Source organism: Lissotriton vulgaris, unplaced genomic scaffold (assembly GCF_964263255.1).
Source record: "Lissotriton vulgaris unplaced genomic scaffold, aLisVul1.2 SCAFFOLD_1177, whole genome shotgun sequence".
NCBI classification, from domain to species: domain Eukaryota; kingdom Metazoa; phylum Chordata; class Amphibia; order Caudata; family Salamandridae; genus Lissotriton; species Lissotriton vulgaris.
In genome coordinates, this window is record NW_028243938.1 from 505503 (window position 1) to 522588 (window position 17086).

The window sequence follows — 17086 nt, forward strand, 5'->3', positions numbered from 1 at the left end:
GCTGGGGTGCGGCAGAAATGCCGACCAAGTCGCAATGGTGTCTGAATATGGACAGGGTGATGGTAACCGAAAGGGCAGTTTATTCTAGCCGGGCCTGCCCAGGGAAATGGAATACGGTTTGGACGAAATGGAATGTGTATAGGGGGGAAATTTGTGATCCCTTGCTGGAAGATGATCAAGATGTCTCCGATGAGGAAGAGGAAGAGGGGTGAAGCTAGGTGGGATGTGTGAGGAGAAGGGAAGCCAAGGATACTGTACGGGATCTCCTATTAGAATTGATACGTGGGAAGCAGGGGGTGGATGTAAGGGTAAAATTGGTGGGGAGCGATCGAGTCCTGGGTATGAGGTTAGAGTAGGCCTCTTCCAAGAGGCACTTGTAACTCAAACTGTGTTGATTCATGCAAGATCGTAATATTATTCCTAACGTTCTAAGTTGATGTTTTTTCAAAAAAGTAAAATCAAAAACCTCATCCAGCGTCGACACAGATCTGAGATGCACTTTTATTTTGCAGCGACCTTATTTGAATATATACAGAGACTGCTGACTTAATGACTATTTTGAAATCACGAACCGTGTTAGCGGCCGGCCCACTGGGTTGTAGGCTTTCCGCCGTGTACTATAAAATGTGCAATAAAGGTTTTTTAAAAATAAAAAAAATATATATATATACGCAGACCGTTCCAGTGAATGTCCCCAAACCAGAGGCAGATTTCTTGGAAGGGCTCCAATTTACCAGAATAGTGGAAGGCCCTGATAAAAATAAATGATGCCACAATATTTAAGGTGACCAGAGAGATCCGTTAAGTTAAGGCTTGTTGCCCGCTCCCAAAGAGAAGAAATTAAGTAGGAAATGTGTAATGTTGAGACTGGTCTTGGCAAAGCGCTGACTTGCTATAGCTTGGCTATGCCCTACGCCACCCCCCAGAACTGAGATATGGATGAAAGATGTAAGTGAAGGGGCAACAGCAAAAAAGGTCCACATGAAACAGCTTTAAAGAGATGAGAAATTAGGGGAGAGGATGTGGACTAGCTACTAGGGTGGTCGACCTCAAATCTGGGGAACCGGGTTCGAGTCTCAGCAACAACGCTCAACATCCTGTGATTGTGGGCAAATCACTTAATCTCCCCTTGCCTAACCAAAATGAATCTGTCCTTGTGTAACACAACTGGTGCTCATGTAAAGCCCCCTAATACCTGACACCTTCGGGTCAAGTGTGCGCTATATAAAACTCTGGGGGGAAAAACTAGACAATGACATCAGGGCATGGACGAGTATGATGATATCAGACCTGAGAGGTCCCTCGGACTCCCGGAACACGGTGGTGGGGGAGGACCGGTGTTCCTTCAGAATTAATATAGCACAGAGTGATGGTCGATAGTATGGCTGGAACGCAGAAGGAATAACAGACAACCCCTAGATTAAATAGAATTATACTGAAATCGACACCATGACACAGAGGGAATGGAGGGTGTTATGAAAGTTAAAATGGCATACACGACAAAACTGATTATTGGTGCTTAAAATGGGATAAACAGGAATGTGATAATATGAGATATGATGAGAAAGGAGGTGCTCGATTTATGCTTCTGTAAAATAAAATTGTGATATTTATAAAAATATATTATTAAGCATCTTCTCTTGCTACACTCTATGTAGTATATTTGCTGTTTGTAATGCAAGGTCTTCATCTGTTTCTGCTGGGGCCATATTATTTTTTTATAGAATTAGTTTCCAGATCCTGCATGTCGAATGTGATCTGCATTACCTCTTTACTCCTTAGAGGTTCAGCACAGCAATCGAGTGGTTCCTAATCACTGCTCACTGTTGTTGGTTACCCAAGTGCATTTGAAATGTTTTTACATAGGCAAGTTTTTGCCATCAAAATTATGTACCATAGGCCTATTTCGACTCATCAACCCATTGTGTCTTTGGAATCTGGTTAGTGTTTCATTTTCTGAAGTCCCTCATCTTTGGAGGTCACAAAGTCACTGCCTTATGGGTGGTACTCCTACTGCTTTCCACCCCATGGCAATTCTTCCCTCAGCCATCACTTAAAGAAGGTCTTTAAATGTATTTGTGGTCCTGTGTTTCCTCAAGCTGGGTGTTAACCCGACCAGGTAGATCTCTGGTTTATTTTCAAGATGTGTTTCTGTTGTTTCTGCAGTTATCGTTACTTTTGCCTTTCAAAATTCCTGTATTTGTATGGATTCCCAAACTATATGGTAAAAGTATGCTGTTTTGCATCTCAAGCAGGCATTGCTTGCCCCAGGATACGTTTCCTCACGTCAGGTGCGCCACTCTCACAAGGTCACTATGTCTAGAATTGACTAAGAATTATTCTATATGGGTCCACTGCATCACCAAATGGGTATAGCCCTCTTCCACTGTCTCGTATCACGCCAGAGTCCATTGGGGCTTATATCTTATTTTAAAAATCTCCCTGAAGTGTAGTAGGAACCATATTTGGGTCTCAAATGCATAGAGCCTTGTGCTTCCCATAAATGTGGCACATAAACGCCAGCAATGTCTGGCTACTTTCAATAATTATTGGGACTTTAACTGTCCGAGTTGGGCCTGCTATTACCATCTCATATAGTGTTGTTGCTGTTAATTTGGCTTCTATACCCAGCTTTTCAGAATTCCTACTTCTTCCGAACCAGTTCATGGGTCAATGTATTTGGCTTCCATATAACAGCTCTCTTAATTGGAGGGCCCTAGTCCTTCAATTTCAATGGGCAGTTGTCTTGATAAGTGCAACATTTTCCAGTCCATTCCCCCAGTATGAGATCTGAAAGCAATGCATACCGTTCCGAGAAGATATTCTACATTAACACTGGTAGAGCTGTAAAAAAATACAATAGTCTATGGTAATACCCTCCTACGGGGGCTGTCAGTAACCCTAAAAGTTAAAATATAAAATGTAAAAATCATGGCTCTTCAGCAGATTTGCCTAATAAGGAAGTTTGATAAAGTTAGAGGCACATCGAAGTCTGCACTGGCTTTGTACTGAGCAGAGATTCCAATCCATGCATTTTCTTGCTGAACAATGCATTTTCACCACTAACAAACTGTTCCTTAGGAACTTTACCTAAACTATACAGATCAGTCCAGACACTACGATCAGAAGAACACCTCCCACTCCAAGTGCCTACGATAAAGAAAAGCAGGTAGAAAGGTTGTTCCTTAAGTACCCAGGGGCAACATTTTGGAACTGGCTGCCTTTCACCTAAAACAGGCATCGGTCCTTTTGGCTATCCTGAAGATCTTGAAACCAACTTATTCTGCCAATTATACTTTCAGGTGTTTCTGTAAAACTTGACTTATTGTCAGGAAACCCTTGGGTGTCAAAGCACTGTGCAAAAATTAACTCAGTCAATTCAAAGATTTCCAGGAGGCAACATCCTGAAAGACCTACAGTGTTCCAAACTCATACCGGTGCGGCATAAACCGAGGCTACCCACAGAACAGCCAGCACCAGGACTGCCTCAAAAAAGTAAGATCAATAAATAAGAGGGCCACCGAGTCACTCTGGGAGGATGAATATCTGTACCTGTTGGTTGCCAGAATTTCTTCTATAGTCAGAGCATTTCCAAGTAAGTTTTGACCCCAGTTAAGTTACTTGTATCAAGAAGATGACCATTCTAATGTGTGTTATCCAATAGAGTATCAATACCAATCGCTTGAATCATTTCTCTAATTATAACCCTGACAATTGAACTCAACTTTTATAACTATATGTTGGACTTCTAGCACTTGCTTTTTCGCAGCCATTTCGAGATAGCCCATATTTTGTACAAGAACCTAATGAACTTTTAATTGAAAAACAGCAACACCCTTTCATTTCACTGCTACTTATTTCAGACTTATGAGGAGAAAGACTTTATCCCATCTCATTTGCAGGGGGTTCGTTTTTTTTCTCTATCAGCCACTGCAAGTGTAAATACAGGATAAAAGAAGACATGATATCCACACTCTGCTCATAGCTAAGACTAGGAGATGAGAGCTGAACAATACTTCCATAATTTCAGTTGTATGTCACAATACTGTTGCGCCCTCTCATTATACGGTTTCCCCAATGGTGCTCTCCCAGTGCCACAAGTGTCAACGAGCAGCTGCACTTTAGGGGTGAAAATAAGAGCCCCCTCAAGCTCTGTAAAGGGAATCTTTGATCATAGATTGTGCAATGGTACTATCTTAAACCACCCAATGGATCAACAGGAAGTGGACTGGTCTGGCTTACTACCGCAAACTCCAACAGTCTATCTAGAATGCAAGTGTTACTTCAGAAGCTGTGGCAGGCAAAATACACACTTGTTGCACCATGAAAATTCAATAGTCGGAGTGCCCCCTGATGGGATAAGACACCATTTTCCAAATTCTATTCACAGTATCTACTAGATGATCACCCGGTAGCAGGGAACTCCACGGGTGTCTTGGACTTTGGATGAATATAGCCCAACTACTGCATTTAAAGAAGCTCATCTGTACTCTATAGCACTCACATTACAGAAAATCACATAACCGTCTGGCAAACGCTTGTTGCCACTATTATAGATATGCTACACATACAAACTGTCCTGCAATAACCTAGAGTGACCTTCGGTAAACAATTTGTTCCAATGAAACAACCCTTGCAAGTGCAGATCAAATTAAAACATTGGCACACGTCCATTGAGCAAACTCTTTTTTCAGCCTTTTTATTAGTATCTCCTACTGTGTCAGCTGCTTCAAAATAAAACAGATATTGCCTATATTGTCATGGACAATGGCTTTTGTTACATTCGTTCAGAATTTCACGAGTAATCAAGGCGATGTTTATTAAGTGAACAAGATGAACAGCAAAATGTAGTGAGAGTTTTAATTCCTTTGCGGGATAAGGAATCAAATGCATATTATGTTTACTGTAGAATAAAGAATTTTAATAGTGTTAGGTACACTGGCATCACAGTGAAGAGTGATGGCAGAGATGATTTGCTTCATTGGTGCTGATGTATTGTACTTATTAAGGCTTTGGTTGGAAACATGCCTTGCTGCGAAAATAAGAAAGCGGAACAAGAATATAACTTGACTTTCCTAAACAACACCTCCACTACCTGCTGCAGAATGTACGGTGACATGGTCTTTAGTAATTGAAAAGGGCAAGATATATCAAGTACAATGTAAAGCCTGAATTGAGGGACTACCTTTTGGTTGCCCGGTTGTTGGTTTTTTTTGTTTGTTTTTTTATGTTTGCCTAGTGGCTTTTTGGATTGGATGATGGGAGGCACCAGTAACTCCCTTCAGCTGGAGACATGAGAGGAGTCAGTAATTACTGGCAACTGGAACAAATCTTAAGACTAAAACTATTGATGTTTTTGGCTCATCCCCTTTTTGGTGCGGATAAAAAAAAGCTAGCTCAACAGATTTTCACTTGCTGGCTACCTTAATGCGTTATGTCACTCCCTAAGTGAATTGAGGTAGTCATTATTCACTGCTATACTTTGATCAGAGATGGGGGCACGCTTTTTTACTAATCCAAAATGGTATCCATCCTGATATGGAGATGGTCGGGCACTATTCTCAACTATTGGGGCACCAGCCACTCAGGCATGGGGAAGGAAGCAATTCCTTTTTGTTAAATAACCTCACACACTCTAGTAGTTTTATGCTTCATCAGCGGGGTCATCCCGACTTCTAAAGGTCAGGGTGGTCTCGACCATATATCAGGAAGCACTTAGGAGATATAGGCCAGGGGGTTTAAAGATTAAAACTCCTCCTCAGACTCAAAGTATCCCTTTAGTCGCGGAGTCGTAGGGGATATTACAAAGGAAAAAAAAGAGGGGGTCGTAAGGAGGTAATGGTCCTATGACCCTAATGCCAACACGTTTCAGCCCTTTAAAAAGGCCCAAAAGGGTCTTGGGCTTTCTTCAGGGCAAATTGATCTCCATCCGTGTTTTGTGAGTGGGTTATTTCTTATAGTTCAATATAAAGCGCAGATAGCTGTACTTATTAGGACCGGCAAGTAGAATAGTTGCTCTCATCCGGTGCTGTAGGGTATCCTACCGTCTGTAAAAGAAACGTTAATTGGTGTTATCACACGTGACCACCCATTCAGAATGGGTGCATATAGCATGTTTTCATCTAACATGCTTTGTGTAGTCGTGACTCCAACGGGCATTCTGGGTATAAAGCTGTCCCAGGTAGTTACTAGTTTCGAGTGGTCATGACATTCACCTCTCAAAACCCATACCGTGGAAACCAGGTAAAACTTCCCACACTTAATAATCATGCTGCACCTTTACACTCGTACTCATTCTTCCGGGTGAAGTTATTACCCGTATTTTGTCACCTTACAGTTGGTTTAACTCACTGCATCATAATTTCTTACCCTCTTGCGGAGGTTCTAGAATGTCTCAACGGACTGCGGGTAAAGGGGGTAGCCATGTAGTCACTCTGTACGGGTAACGACGGGAGTAGGAAGAGGGAAGAAAACAAAAAGGGACACCCGCTTGTTAATGAAATGCAGCGACAGTCTTACACAAGCACCTCTCTGTTGCTTTTAAGCTCATCCTCCCATCTAACTTACTTCATCAAAAAGCCCTGCCCCATTGTCTCACCTACTTGGGTCCGCGTCTCCCGGTATGTCCGACATCGTTTGCCAGGACTGCATCTTATAGTGTGTTTGAATCTGAGCATTTCTGGATTGTCCAGGGGTGGAGCCCCGCCCCTGGCGTTTGCTGATGACGTCATTCCGTAAGTCCAGACATGACTAGGGAAAAAGTCGGCATCTTGGAAAATGAAGTCCATTTCTTTAAGTGATCATGGACACATACCAAACGCCCATGTTTGGCATAATGGGTCGTAGTTATGATATGTAGTGACACAATAATGGGATATGTAGTCACAGGGCATAACTCACTGAATATCAACTGGTAGTATGTAAACTATCTATATTCCGGTTGTATGGTGGCAATTTAATCATTACGCATCGATTAGTTATCAGATGTATGATCTATTTAATGCAATTCCCTTGCTATCTGGTAGGGTGTGTGAAGGATAGTTTGCATGCATATATGCAGACTTTTTATCAGCCCATAGTAAGGAATGAGGCACCACATAATCACAAGTGATTGTGCACATGTAAAATGTAGTTGTGAAGAAAAATGCAGTATCCTAACCCCTTTTTCTTGCCATGAAAATAGAGCGAAGAAGACATGTGTTTGGATGTCCATGCACCTCTATTCTTGTAATTGTATATCTCCAGATGTAATCACTGAGTTAACTTAGCCCTTAGAGTTACTTCAATCCAGTCTGTTTGAAACGTTAATAAGTCATGGTTCCACTACTATCACTGTGTTGCCATTCGTTGGGGGATTTCATTTATTTTTATTTATTTATTTAATTTAATGCATTCTTATAAAGCGCAGACTTTACCCGAAGGTGTCAGAGCAATGTACAATAGAACCAGTTACGTTACATGAGAGAACTTTTACAGGAATGGAACAAATAAAAATAGCATGCCATAGAATCAAAGCGACGCAGGCATAAGGCACATTATAAGGTTATGGGTTTGGAAAACGGAGAGACATGTTCAGAATCAATGGAACAGAAGCATTTATTTAATTTCTGGTTCAATTGATTCCATGAAATGGAGTGGTTACGTCCCAGTATGTCGGTCTGTAACCTGTAAAACCACCACTGTACTTTCTCTAGCAGTCTCTTAGGTGTGCACGTTCCACCCTTAATCTTCTCGATTATGGTCTTCCCCAGATTGTTATCTGAATGTCCCTTCTCAAGGTAGTGAGAAGTGAGTCTGGTAGCTGTGATTGTCCTCCTGATCCTGCTTCTATGCTCACTTATCCGTGTTTTGATCTTCCTAGTAGTCATTCCAATGAATCTGTCTTTGCAGGAGCAAGTGACCATATACACAACGTTTTCAGGATTACAATTTGTGTGATCTCTCTGTTACAAAGAGTATGCAAGACCCAGGTCAACATGGGTGGAGTAGGAAGTGAACTGACAGGCAATACATGAACCACACAGACAGTGGTCCTTCACCTGTGGTTGGTTCCATAAGATCATTTGTGTGTTCTGGTTTGGTTTCCAACTATCAGTATGGACTAGTGTGTTCCTGAAGCTTTTGTTGCGTCTGAACGAGAAGATGGGTTTTTCAAACTCTAGTTGGTTGGAGGTAAGTATGTGCCACTTGTTGGTAATTATTTTCTTGCTAGCATTAATGATGAATTGTAGGTGGTGACACATATCAATAACTCGGTTTCTCTTTTCGCATTAGTCTCCGGTAAGGCAGAGCGGGGTGTATTGCGGGACCTTTTCCATGCCTGTTCTATAACATTTTTAGGGTAGTCCTTCTCGTGTAGTTTCTTTGTTAGTTTGTCTGCCTCTTTGTTGTAGTTTTCAAGATCAGAGCAATTCCTTTGGATTCTCAGGTATTGTCCGACGGGGAGGATTTCCCTCAGTGATCGTGGGTGGGCACTATTGAAGTGGAGCAGACTATTGCAGTCTGTCGGGTTTGTATAGAGCGTGCTTTACAACTTCACATTATTGGCTATGATGTTAACAGCCAAGAAAGAGACCTTCATATTGTGAGTAGACATCAGGAAGCGGAGGAATGGATTAAGTTGGTTTATCCAGTCTTCAAATGCTTTTCTGCGGTTTTATCACTGTGCCAAATGATCAGGATGTCATATATGTATCTTAACCAGCTGCGGATCATGCCAGAGTATGGATTATTCGTCCAGATGTGTTCCTCTTCCAAAACAGACAATCGGTAACCCAGGTTAGAAGGGCGCTCTGCAAGTAAGGGAATGGTACGAATTTTCAAGTATATATTGGTGCTCCTAAGGAAGGGTGTGGTCACCAACACCCCACACAACCTATCCAGTAGGTCTACAAAACAAATTAGCTTCCTGAGCACTCTTAGTTTATAAAGTTCAGTATCCAAATTAGTAAAGTTCCACTGGATTCATCCAAAGCAGTCCCAGGTGGGTAATCCAAAATAATATATCAACAAGGTCCTTCAAATCATGGATTTTTATTTTCTTTTCTTCAAATTCAAATCCTCCACAATCCACATACAGAAGTCATTGGATTATTCAGCCAACACGTGTTTCGTCTTGTAAATTATATACACAGCGACTTCATCAGGGCTGAAATCATAATACAAAATAAACATCACTATAATTCATTTGAGCTAACATATAATTGTGACAGTTTTCCAGACTCCCGTGATGAGCAGAGAAGAACCCGGCGAGAAAAATACCAAAAGAACATACACCCGATATGTGCACGTCTCTAACAAGCCACCACCAAGTCATATACATCAATTTCAAGCATACATTTAAAGAAATGTATATAACATAGAATCCTCCTACTTATAGTGAGAAACGCATATGTCAATTAAAATAATGCCCCACTGGGGATCAATTATCTAATATATCTATATCATAGATGATCGGCCCTATCTCGGGTAATATCCCTAGTCAAAAATTACTAAATCACACGTTCTACAATTTAAATTTTATAGAGTATTTATAAGCTCTTCGTCACTCCCCAAAGCAAAAGTCAATTGCGGTGACTGAACACTATTTACAAAAATTATTAAAAATTATTGAAAAGGGTTCTTTACCGTAATCCAAATATTTTGAAAGGTTTTCAGTTGAAATAATCAATCTCTTCGTCACTTCAAATTATGAAGTAAAAGACCCTGTAATTTAAACAACCCCAAGGATTTAATTAGAAAATATCTTCCGTTATTTGTGGAACAACCTATATTATAGGTGAATCCATAGTACACTTACCCTACTTCTTTAAATCTTATTGATATATTATTTTGGATTACCCACCTGGGACTGCTTTGGATGAATCCAGTGGAACTTTACTATTTTGGATACTGAACTTTATAAACTGAGAGTGCTCAGGAAGCTAATTTGTGTTTCTCTTCCAGTTGGCTCAAATACCGACAAGCAATACCAGGGGCGAAAGTACTGTCCATGGAAGTCCCAAAAATCTGTAGGAAGAGCTGGTCTTCATACCTGAAAAAGTTCTCTGTGAGAGCCATGTGCATCAGTGTCATGATCCACTCAGCAGGTACTTCCTAAGGCCAGTCTTGCGAGCGCAGTCTGTTTTCAATTACATACAAACTTTTCTCTTATGGAATACTGGTGTATAGGGCCTCCACATCCAGATATATCATTGTTTCTTGTATAGGATCATATTCAAAATACGCTAGGATTTTAAGTAGGTGTTTAGTGTCTCTTACATACAACCTGATGTGAGTAACGAGCAGTCATAGGAACCAGTCAGTATATTTGGAGAGAGGTTCCAAGATTGATCCAATTCCAGACACGTTAGGCCTAACTGGAGGAGAGCAAAACACACAAGATGATGGACGGAATGTTGCACAATGGCAAAACATTTACCCCCACTCACAGATCTGGGTTTAATCCATCGTTATTTTGCTCACCAAGCCACCCCAGTTCAGACATGGCCACATGCAAATGATGTCTGTCCTGGACCGGAATCAAGCATCCTAGGACCGGTTTCTGGCTATCAGCCGTCTTCAGCCAGGATAGCTTGACTCCACTGGCCTAGTGAGCACGAACTGGAGGAGAGGTTCTGTCCTCATGTATCTTAGGGATCGTATACAACAGTGGTGTTCTGGGTTCTTCTGTATTAAGGAAATTCCTTTCATTCTTAGTTTTTCCAATTCCTCTCCAACGCTTCTGCTGTTATTGTGGAGATAGTCTTCTGTAGGCGTGCTGTAGGATACCTTTGTAACTTCTTGTAATGTCTCTCATCCGAAAGCAGGTTGAGACATGCGTTCCTGTAGGTGTCTACATCCTGTATCACGATTGCTCCGCCATTATCGGCCAGTTTTATAACAAAATTGTTCCTGTTACTTAATGACTTTAATGCCTCCTGTTACTTTCTGCTGAGGTTGTTGTAGGTGTTTCTTCTCGGTTGTAGTAATTCTACCTCCTTAGTGACAGCTTCCTCAAACGCAATAACCTCTGGAGGCATTATAGATGGAGGCGAACAGAATGCCGATTTCTGCCGTAAAGGTGTGTAACCTGTGTCTTTTACTTTCTGATGTTTTCCCTCAAAGAAGGTCTTCACTTGGATCTTTCTAAACTTTTTTAGTCTCTGAAACTGGTAGAACAGATTAATCTAATCTTGGACCTTTGTTGTCTATTCTTGGGTTCCTCCACTACCAACACTTCTTGGTCATGCAACATAATCCAATAGGGACAGACTTAACACAGAGCCACTTCCAAATTACATATTTGGGTGCATGGGCAAGCAGGTGGAAAATGTCCTCTGAATCAGTTTGTGCATCAGGCAAAATGTGATTATTCCAGGAGCATATTCTCTTGTGCAATTCATGCACAAACATTGTTGCGATAATAATAGACTAGCACAAATGCTGCTTATATGACCTGGCACCACTAGCAATTAGGATACTTTGATTTGGGGTTACCTACCTGCAGAGTTGCTTATGGCAGCTACTCAACTTAAGAGTTGTGTCAAAATGGATGAGCAGTCTTGTAACTTTACTTAGCATGTGAAGCTGCAATTTGATTTTGCCACCCAAAATGATTTCTGGCTTAATATAATTTCTGTGTAGCTAGTTGACACCACTCAAAAATCTTAAAATTAAGACGACCAAGCTGATCCGCGAAGCTCAGGGTTTCTCAATGCACCATGACACAATCGCTGGGAAAGTGCTCCTAGATGCCATAACCAACGTTAAATGCTCCAATCAACTCTCTGACACAATCTCTAGATTCATTAGCATACATGCCTAACCAGGTCTACTCCAATGGACAAATCTAATGAGCTCCTCATTCAAACAAGGTGTTTTCACCAACAGTTTAGAAATCAGCCAAGGAGCTACAATCTTGGAGAAACAAAAAACTTCAGCTGATGCATGTGGTTTCAATAACTTTTGCTGCCTCCATCGTGCCCTTCTTAGGGAAGGTAACAGAAAGCTTTGTAGCTGCTTAACATTCTCGTCACATCCAAACAACCTCCTTAACACTTGTGATTTAGACCGGACCATTGTACAGAGATGGCACCGCTGTAAATTATTGATAACTAACTTTGCTTCCTTGATGCTTGCAACTCATGCCTATTTATACTACTCCAGCTCCCTCTGGTACAGTACAGCACCGTCCCTTGATTAACATCTTGAAAGAATTAATAGACATTGAAGGGGTGGTCCTTAACAGGTTCTACTCCTATCAGCAAAATCGCTCTTAAATAGTTAAAACTGGGAACTATCTCCAGAAAAGTCCACCTATGCCAACGGTTGCCCCAGGGTTCGGTCTTATGCTCAACTGTATTCAACCTCTACCTTGAACCACTTTGAAAGATGTTTAGTAACTCTGAGATTCAGTGCTATGAGTATGCACATAATACCCAGAATCACTACAACGACATCTGTTATTCTGCAATGCTTTGGCCAAAGTTCAAAATAGGACGTCAATCTGCCATCAAAAAACTTAACTCAGCTAAAAATAATGTAATGTAATGTAATGGGCATTTATAGAGCGCTGCTACCACTCCAAGGAGTATCTTGGCGCTTACACAACCCAGGTGGAAGAGTTGGATAGGGAAAGAAGTCCAATTTCTTAAACACAGCCACTACACTAGGGTTCTACACATAGAGTCAGACATGGAGAAGATCCAGGTTTTCAGTGCCTTCCTAAAAGGGGCTTCTTGGGAGAAAGAACGCAAGGGAAGGGGGAGTTTATTCCAGGCCTTGGTTCCTAGTACAAAGATGGATTTGCCACCCTTTGTAGCCAGTTTAAAACGGGGAATGGTAAGCAAGTTCTGACTAGCGGATCTTAGGCAGCGTGTTGGGTAGTATCTTTTGAACCCCCTTCGTAAATAGGTCGGGCCACGTTGATGGAAGGCCCTAAAAGTAATCAAGAGAAGTTTAAACAGAATTCTCTTTCCTATTGGCAGCCAGTGTAAAGTATTTAGAGCTGCAGAGGCAGATGATCTACGGGGCAGACGCAGTACGAGGCGGGCAGCCGCGTTTTGGATCATCTGCAATTTGTGGAGCACGATTTTGTTTGCTCCAGCATAAAGTCCATTGCAGTAATCTAGCCTAGAATTTATCAAGGCCACTGCGACTGTTTTCCTCGCCGAAAGGGGAAGGAGGTCAAAAAATTTCCTAAGTGCTTTGATAATTTGGAAGCACATACCTGCCACTGCTACAGCCTGAGGTTTAAAGGATAGGCAGTTGTCAAACTTTATGCCTAGGTTACGGGCGGATGCAATTGTGTTAGGTGGAGCTTCTGCATCCGATGGCCAGCATACTGAAGGGGAAAAAAGATTATTGATCCCTATGGGTAAAATTTCCGTTTTTCCGGCGTTGCACTTTAGATGGTTGTTATTCATCCACTTGAATGTCGCTGCAAGACAGTTCCTAAGGTCTTCCTCGGCTCCTGGTTGTTCCTTATCCAGCACCAAAATCAGCTGGGTGTCGTCAGCGTATGAGATAGAACTGATCCTGAATGACTCGATCAAGTTCATCAGGGGTGCCATATATAGATTGAAAAGGACAGGGCTCAGGCTAGAGCCCTGTGGCACCCCTGAGCTGACGTTTTTAGCCTCAGACTGATATGGGCCAAGCACTGTTATTTGGCGTCTGTTTGTAAGGAAGTTCCTACACCAGGTCAACACCTGTCCTCCCACACCTGCGGCAGCCAACCGGTCCAGTAAGATGTTGTGGGACACGGTATCGAAGGCTGCCGACAGGTCAAGAAGGATAAGGACAGCCTGTTTTCCCCGATCCATTGCTGCTCTTAAAGTTTCAGCAGAGTATAGTAAAGCTGATTCGGTAGAATGTTCTGACCGAAAGCCAGACTGATTCGGATGGAGAGCGTTAGTCTTCTCCAAAAAGTTTGTCAATTGGCTATTGACAAACTTTTCAGTCAGCTTAGATAAGATGGGTAGCAGAGAGATCGGGCGCAGGTTGGACAGGGTAGTAGGATCGGCCAGGGCCTTTTTTTGGAGTGGCTTGACAGCTGCAAGTTTCCAGTCCTCTGGAATACTTGCTGTTGCTAGAGAAGAGTTGATGATACTGTTAATCATAGGATTAACTATCTCTATTAGATGGTGCAACACCGGAGGAGGACAGGGATCAAAAGGGGAGCCTGATTTGCTGGCTAAAATAGCTTTGGCAGTTTCCTCCAGGGGGACTGGGCCAAACTCGTCAAAGCGGAGGGGGGAAGTCATCTTCGCTATCTGTTCACCATCCATTGTGATGGTGGTATCTGATGGGAAGGTATTTGTGATAGTTAGGATTTTATTATCAAAATAATCAGATATCGTGTTGCAGAGATCTTGTGATGGAGGGATCTCTTGCGATAGAGCTGAGGGCTTGATAAAATCCTTAACAATCCTAAAGATAGCTTTTTGTTCTTGGCCAGCAGAAGAAATGGCCTGTAGGTAATGGGTTTTTTTTGCTAATTTTAATCCTACATGATACTTCCGTCTAGCTGCTATATAGATGTTACGTGCGGCTGTGTCGTAATTACGACGCCACCTCCGTTCTAGAGTTTTCACTTCGCCTAGCTCAGCCTTAAGGGCTGATGAAAACCACGGGGGCATTTTTTTTCTTATTCCTAGGTTTCATGTTCTCATTATTAGCTGGTAGGAGCAGCTTGCCCGCTCCAGCAATCCAGTCACAAAAGCTTTGATAGTCTGGAGAAGTACAATCGGCGAAAGTTGGTAATTCATTTTTAAGTTTTTCAACAATATCGGCTCTTTTGGCTAATGTCCTCCAATTCGGAGTGGGTTTTATGTAGGGGTTATCTGTAACTTTTAAGGAGTTAGAAAAGGATTTCCGGGTTTCAGCTATATGGAAAGGAATTAAAAAATGATCAGTCCATACCTGAGGGCATGGAGGTTTAACTATCAGGCTGGAAAAATTAGAGCAGATACCATCTAATAGATGTCCTGCTTGATGTGTTGGTTCACGATTCAACAAAGTGAGTCCCAACACTTCAATTGTGTCTAGGAAGCAACTGACTCCAGGATCAGTTGGGGCCTCGAGATGTAGGTTGAGGTCCCCCAACACCGTAAAATTAGAGAACCTGAGAGTTAAATCACTCAACACGTCACCAACAGAGTCTAGAAATGAGGAGGTGGGCCTGGGGGGCGATATATAAGGACTCCAGAAAATACAAGAGAGTCATGAATTGCTAGAGAGAAAGCTAGTGCCTCTGACTCTTTTAGCTCAAAAGAATTCTTGTCTATCTCACAGCAGAACTGTAATCTACCACTCCACAATTGTATGAAAGCCTTTCCTCTCCTGGATTGTAAAACACCTATTGTGGAGTCGTACACATCTCTGGGTTTTACCATCGATATCCAGCTGAACTTCCAGAGGCACATCTACTCCATAGCCAAAAACACCTGTACTAGAAACTGACCACCCACTCAAAAGCGGCCAACTGGAGCTTCACAACACATGCCTCAAGGGCAATCTAGTAACAGGATGTCATGCTAAGGAAGAACCCTACACACTTCAGCAGCAAGAAAACCTTCACAATCAAATGAAACCATACTACTGTGCAGATAAGTACAGTGAACTATCCTCAGCCCACCTTAAGTTACATGTTAATGTATCAAAGAGAAGGAGTGTTATGTTTTAAGTGGCTTGGCCATCGGAGACCTGCAGATAGCAGTAATGAGCAAGAAGTTAATAAAAAGGCAGGGATACTGGAATTATGCGATTTTGCAGCTGCTAAATTTTCCGTATACATCTGGATTTGCTGCATCTGTCATAATGCATCGTATACTGCAAGGTCTGCCGATTTCAACAATAAAATATTTCTAGCTGACCAGGATTAAAAGTTATTAAATGGTCCGAGACACTTATTACTGCACAGTGTAAAGCCCTTGGAAAAATTAATGGTCATCTTTCACTTGCTTATTTCTGTAATTAGGTGTCAAAGTGGTACTAATGAAATAGAACATTTACCAGATGGGGCTAACTTGTAAGAAAGTCCAAAATAATCAGATAACACTAAATGCACTGCATCATTTGTCATTTCTTGTTTAACAGTCAACCTTGCCACATAATTTGGTCCGCCCCTCCTGTCTAGCTGCATCGGCCATGATAAATGTGAACTCCAGAGCACAGGTATGAAGCCAAGAGTAGATCATATCAGGGGAGTATGGCAGGAACATCCTCCTCATAGGGACATAACAAGCACAAACGGGATCATTCGTGAGGAGATTCATTTTAAAAGGGAAAAATTGGGCATCATGTTTCTTGGAAGTTCACAGTGACTGTAACTTCCTTTCAGTGCATATCGAGCGGTCGGTAAATGAAGGGTGTCCAGTAGGACTGACAGCTATGAGATGGGCTTGGGTGTACCGGCAAGATCGCAATAAGAAACGTCTTCTAGAGGTGTCGTAATGATCCGTGACTGATAAGTACTGTAAGCAACAACGGAAAAGTCATGTTTTAAATGATAGCAGATAACTTTATTTGAAGTTCTCTTGAAGTAGCACGTCCGTGCCTTTGCAGACTCTTAAAGCACAAACAAACAGCGATATCTTTATTTTAGAAAGGTGGCCACCCTGGTGGATAGTATGTGTGTGGGAACTCTCTTCCTTGCATGCCCTGCTTTCAGTCTGGAAGTTGTAATTACAGTGCTGCTTTGGTCCCTCGCTACTTTCATACTCACAGCGCCATCTCGGCCTCCATCTCCTTGAGCTTCTCCTCGCCGCTTTTAGTCGCCATGGCTACTACTGGATCGGGGGCCGCAGCCGAGCCCTTCAAGGAACCACCAGCCAAAGACGGGTACCGACACCAGGCGCAGGGCCGCACGTCACCGCCCGCAGCCGCACACTGATGACGTCCACCGAGCCCTGCGTTCAGACAACGAACAAACCGGAAGCTATAGAGAGGACGACGACATAGAAAAGGGACTAAAGATGAGCGTCGTAACTCGCGAGTCTTGTCTTCGTCTGTCAGATGCCTTCTGACAATGATGAGTTTTTGTTACCCACTATGGGCAGTTTTATTACGTCAAGTTGTATCAGATTAGACCCCTGCACACCCA

The 17086-nt window shown here is 42.2% G+C and overlaps 1 protein-coding gene across 2 annotated transcripts in view; it reads right to left on the reverse strand.

The window, feature by feature from the left end:
• The window catches only part of RBM42 (RNA binding motif protein 42), a 237994-nt gene extending 221119 nt beyond the window's left edge, over positions 1 to 16875 (reverse strand). Inside the window, exon 1 of one of the 2 annotated variants that reach the window (XM_086948711.1) lies at positions 16709 to 16875. In XM_086948711.1, coding sequence (XP_086804837.1) covers positions 16709 to 16764 — 56 coding nt within the window. In that variant the 5' untranslated portion in view covers positions 16765 to 16875. The remainder of the gene's footprint in view (positions 1 to 16708) is intronic. The other variant, XM_086948710.1, reaches the window with a different exon arrangement.
• Positions 16876 to 17086: the final 211 nt, after the last annotated feature.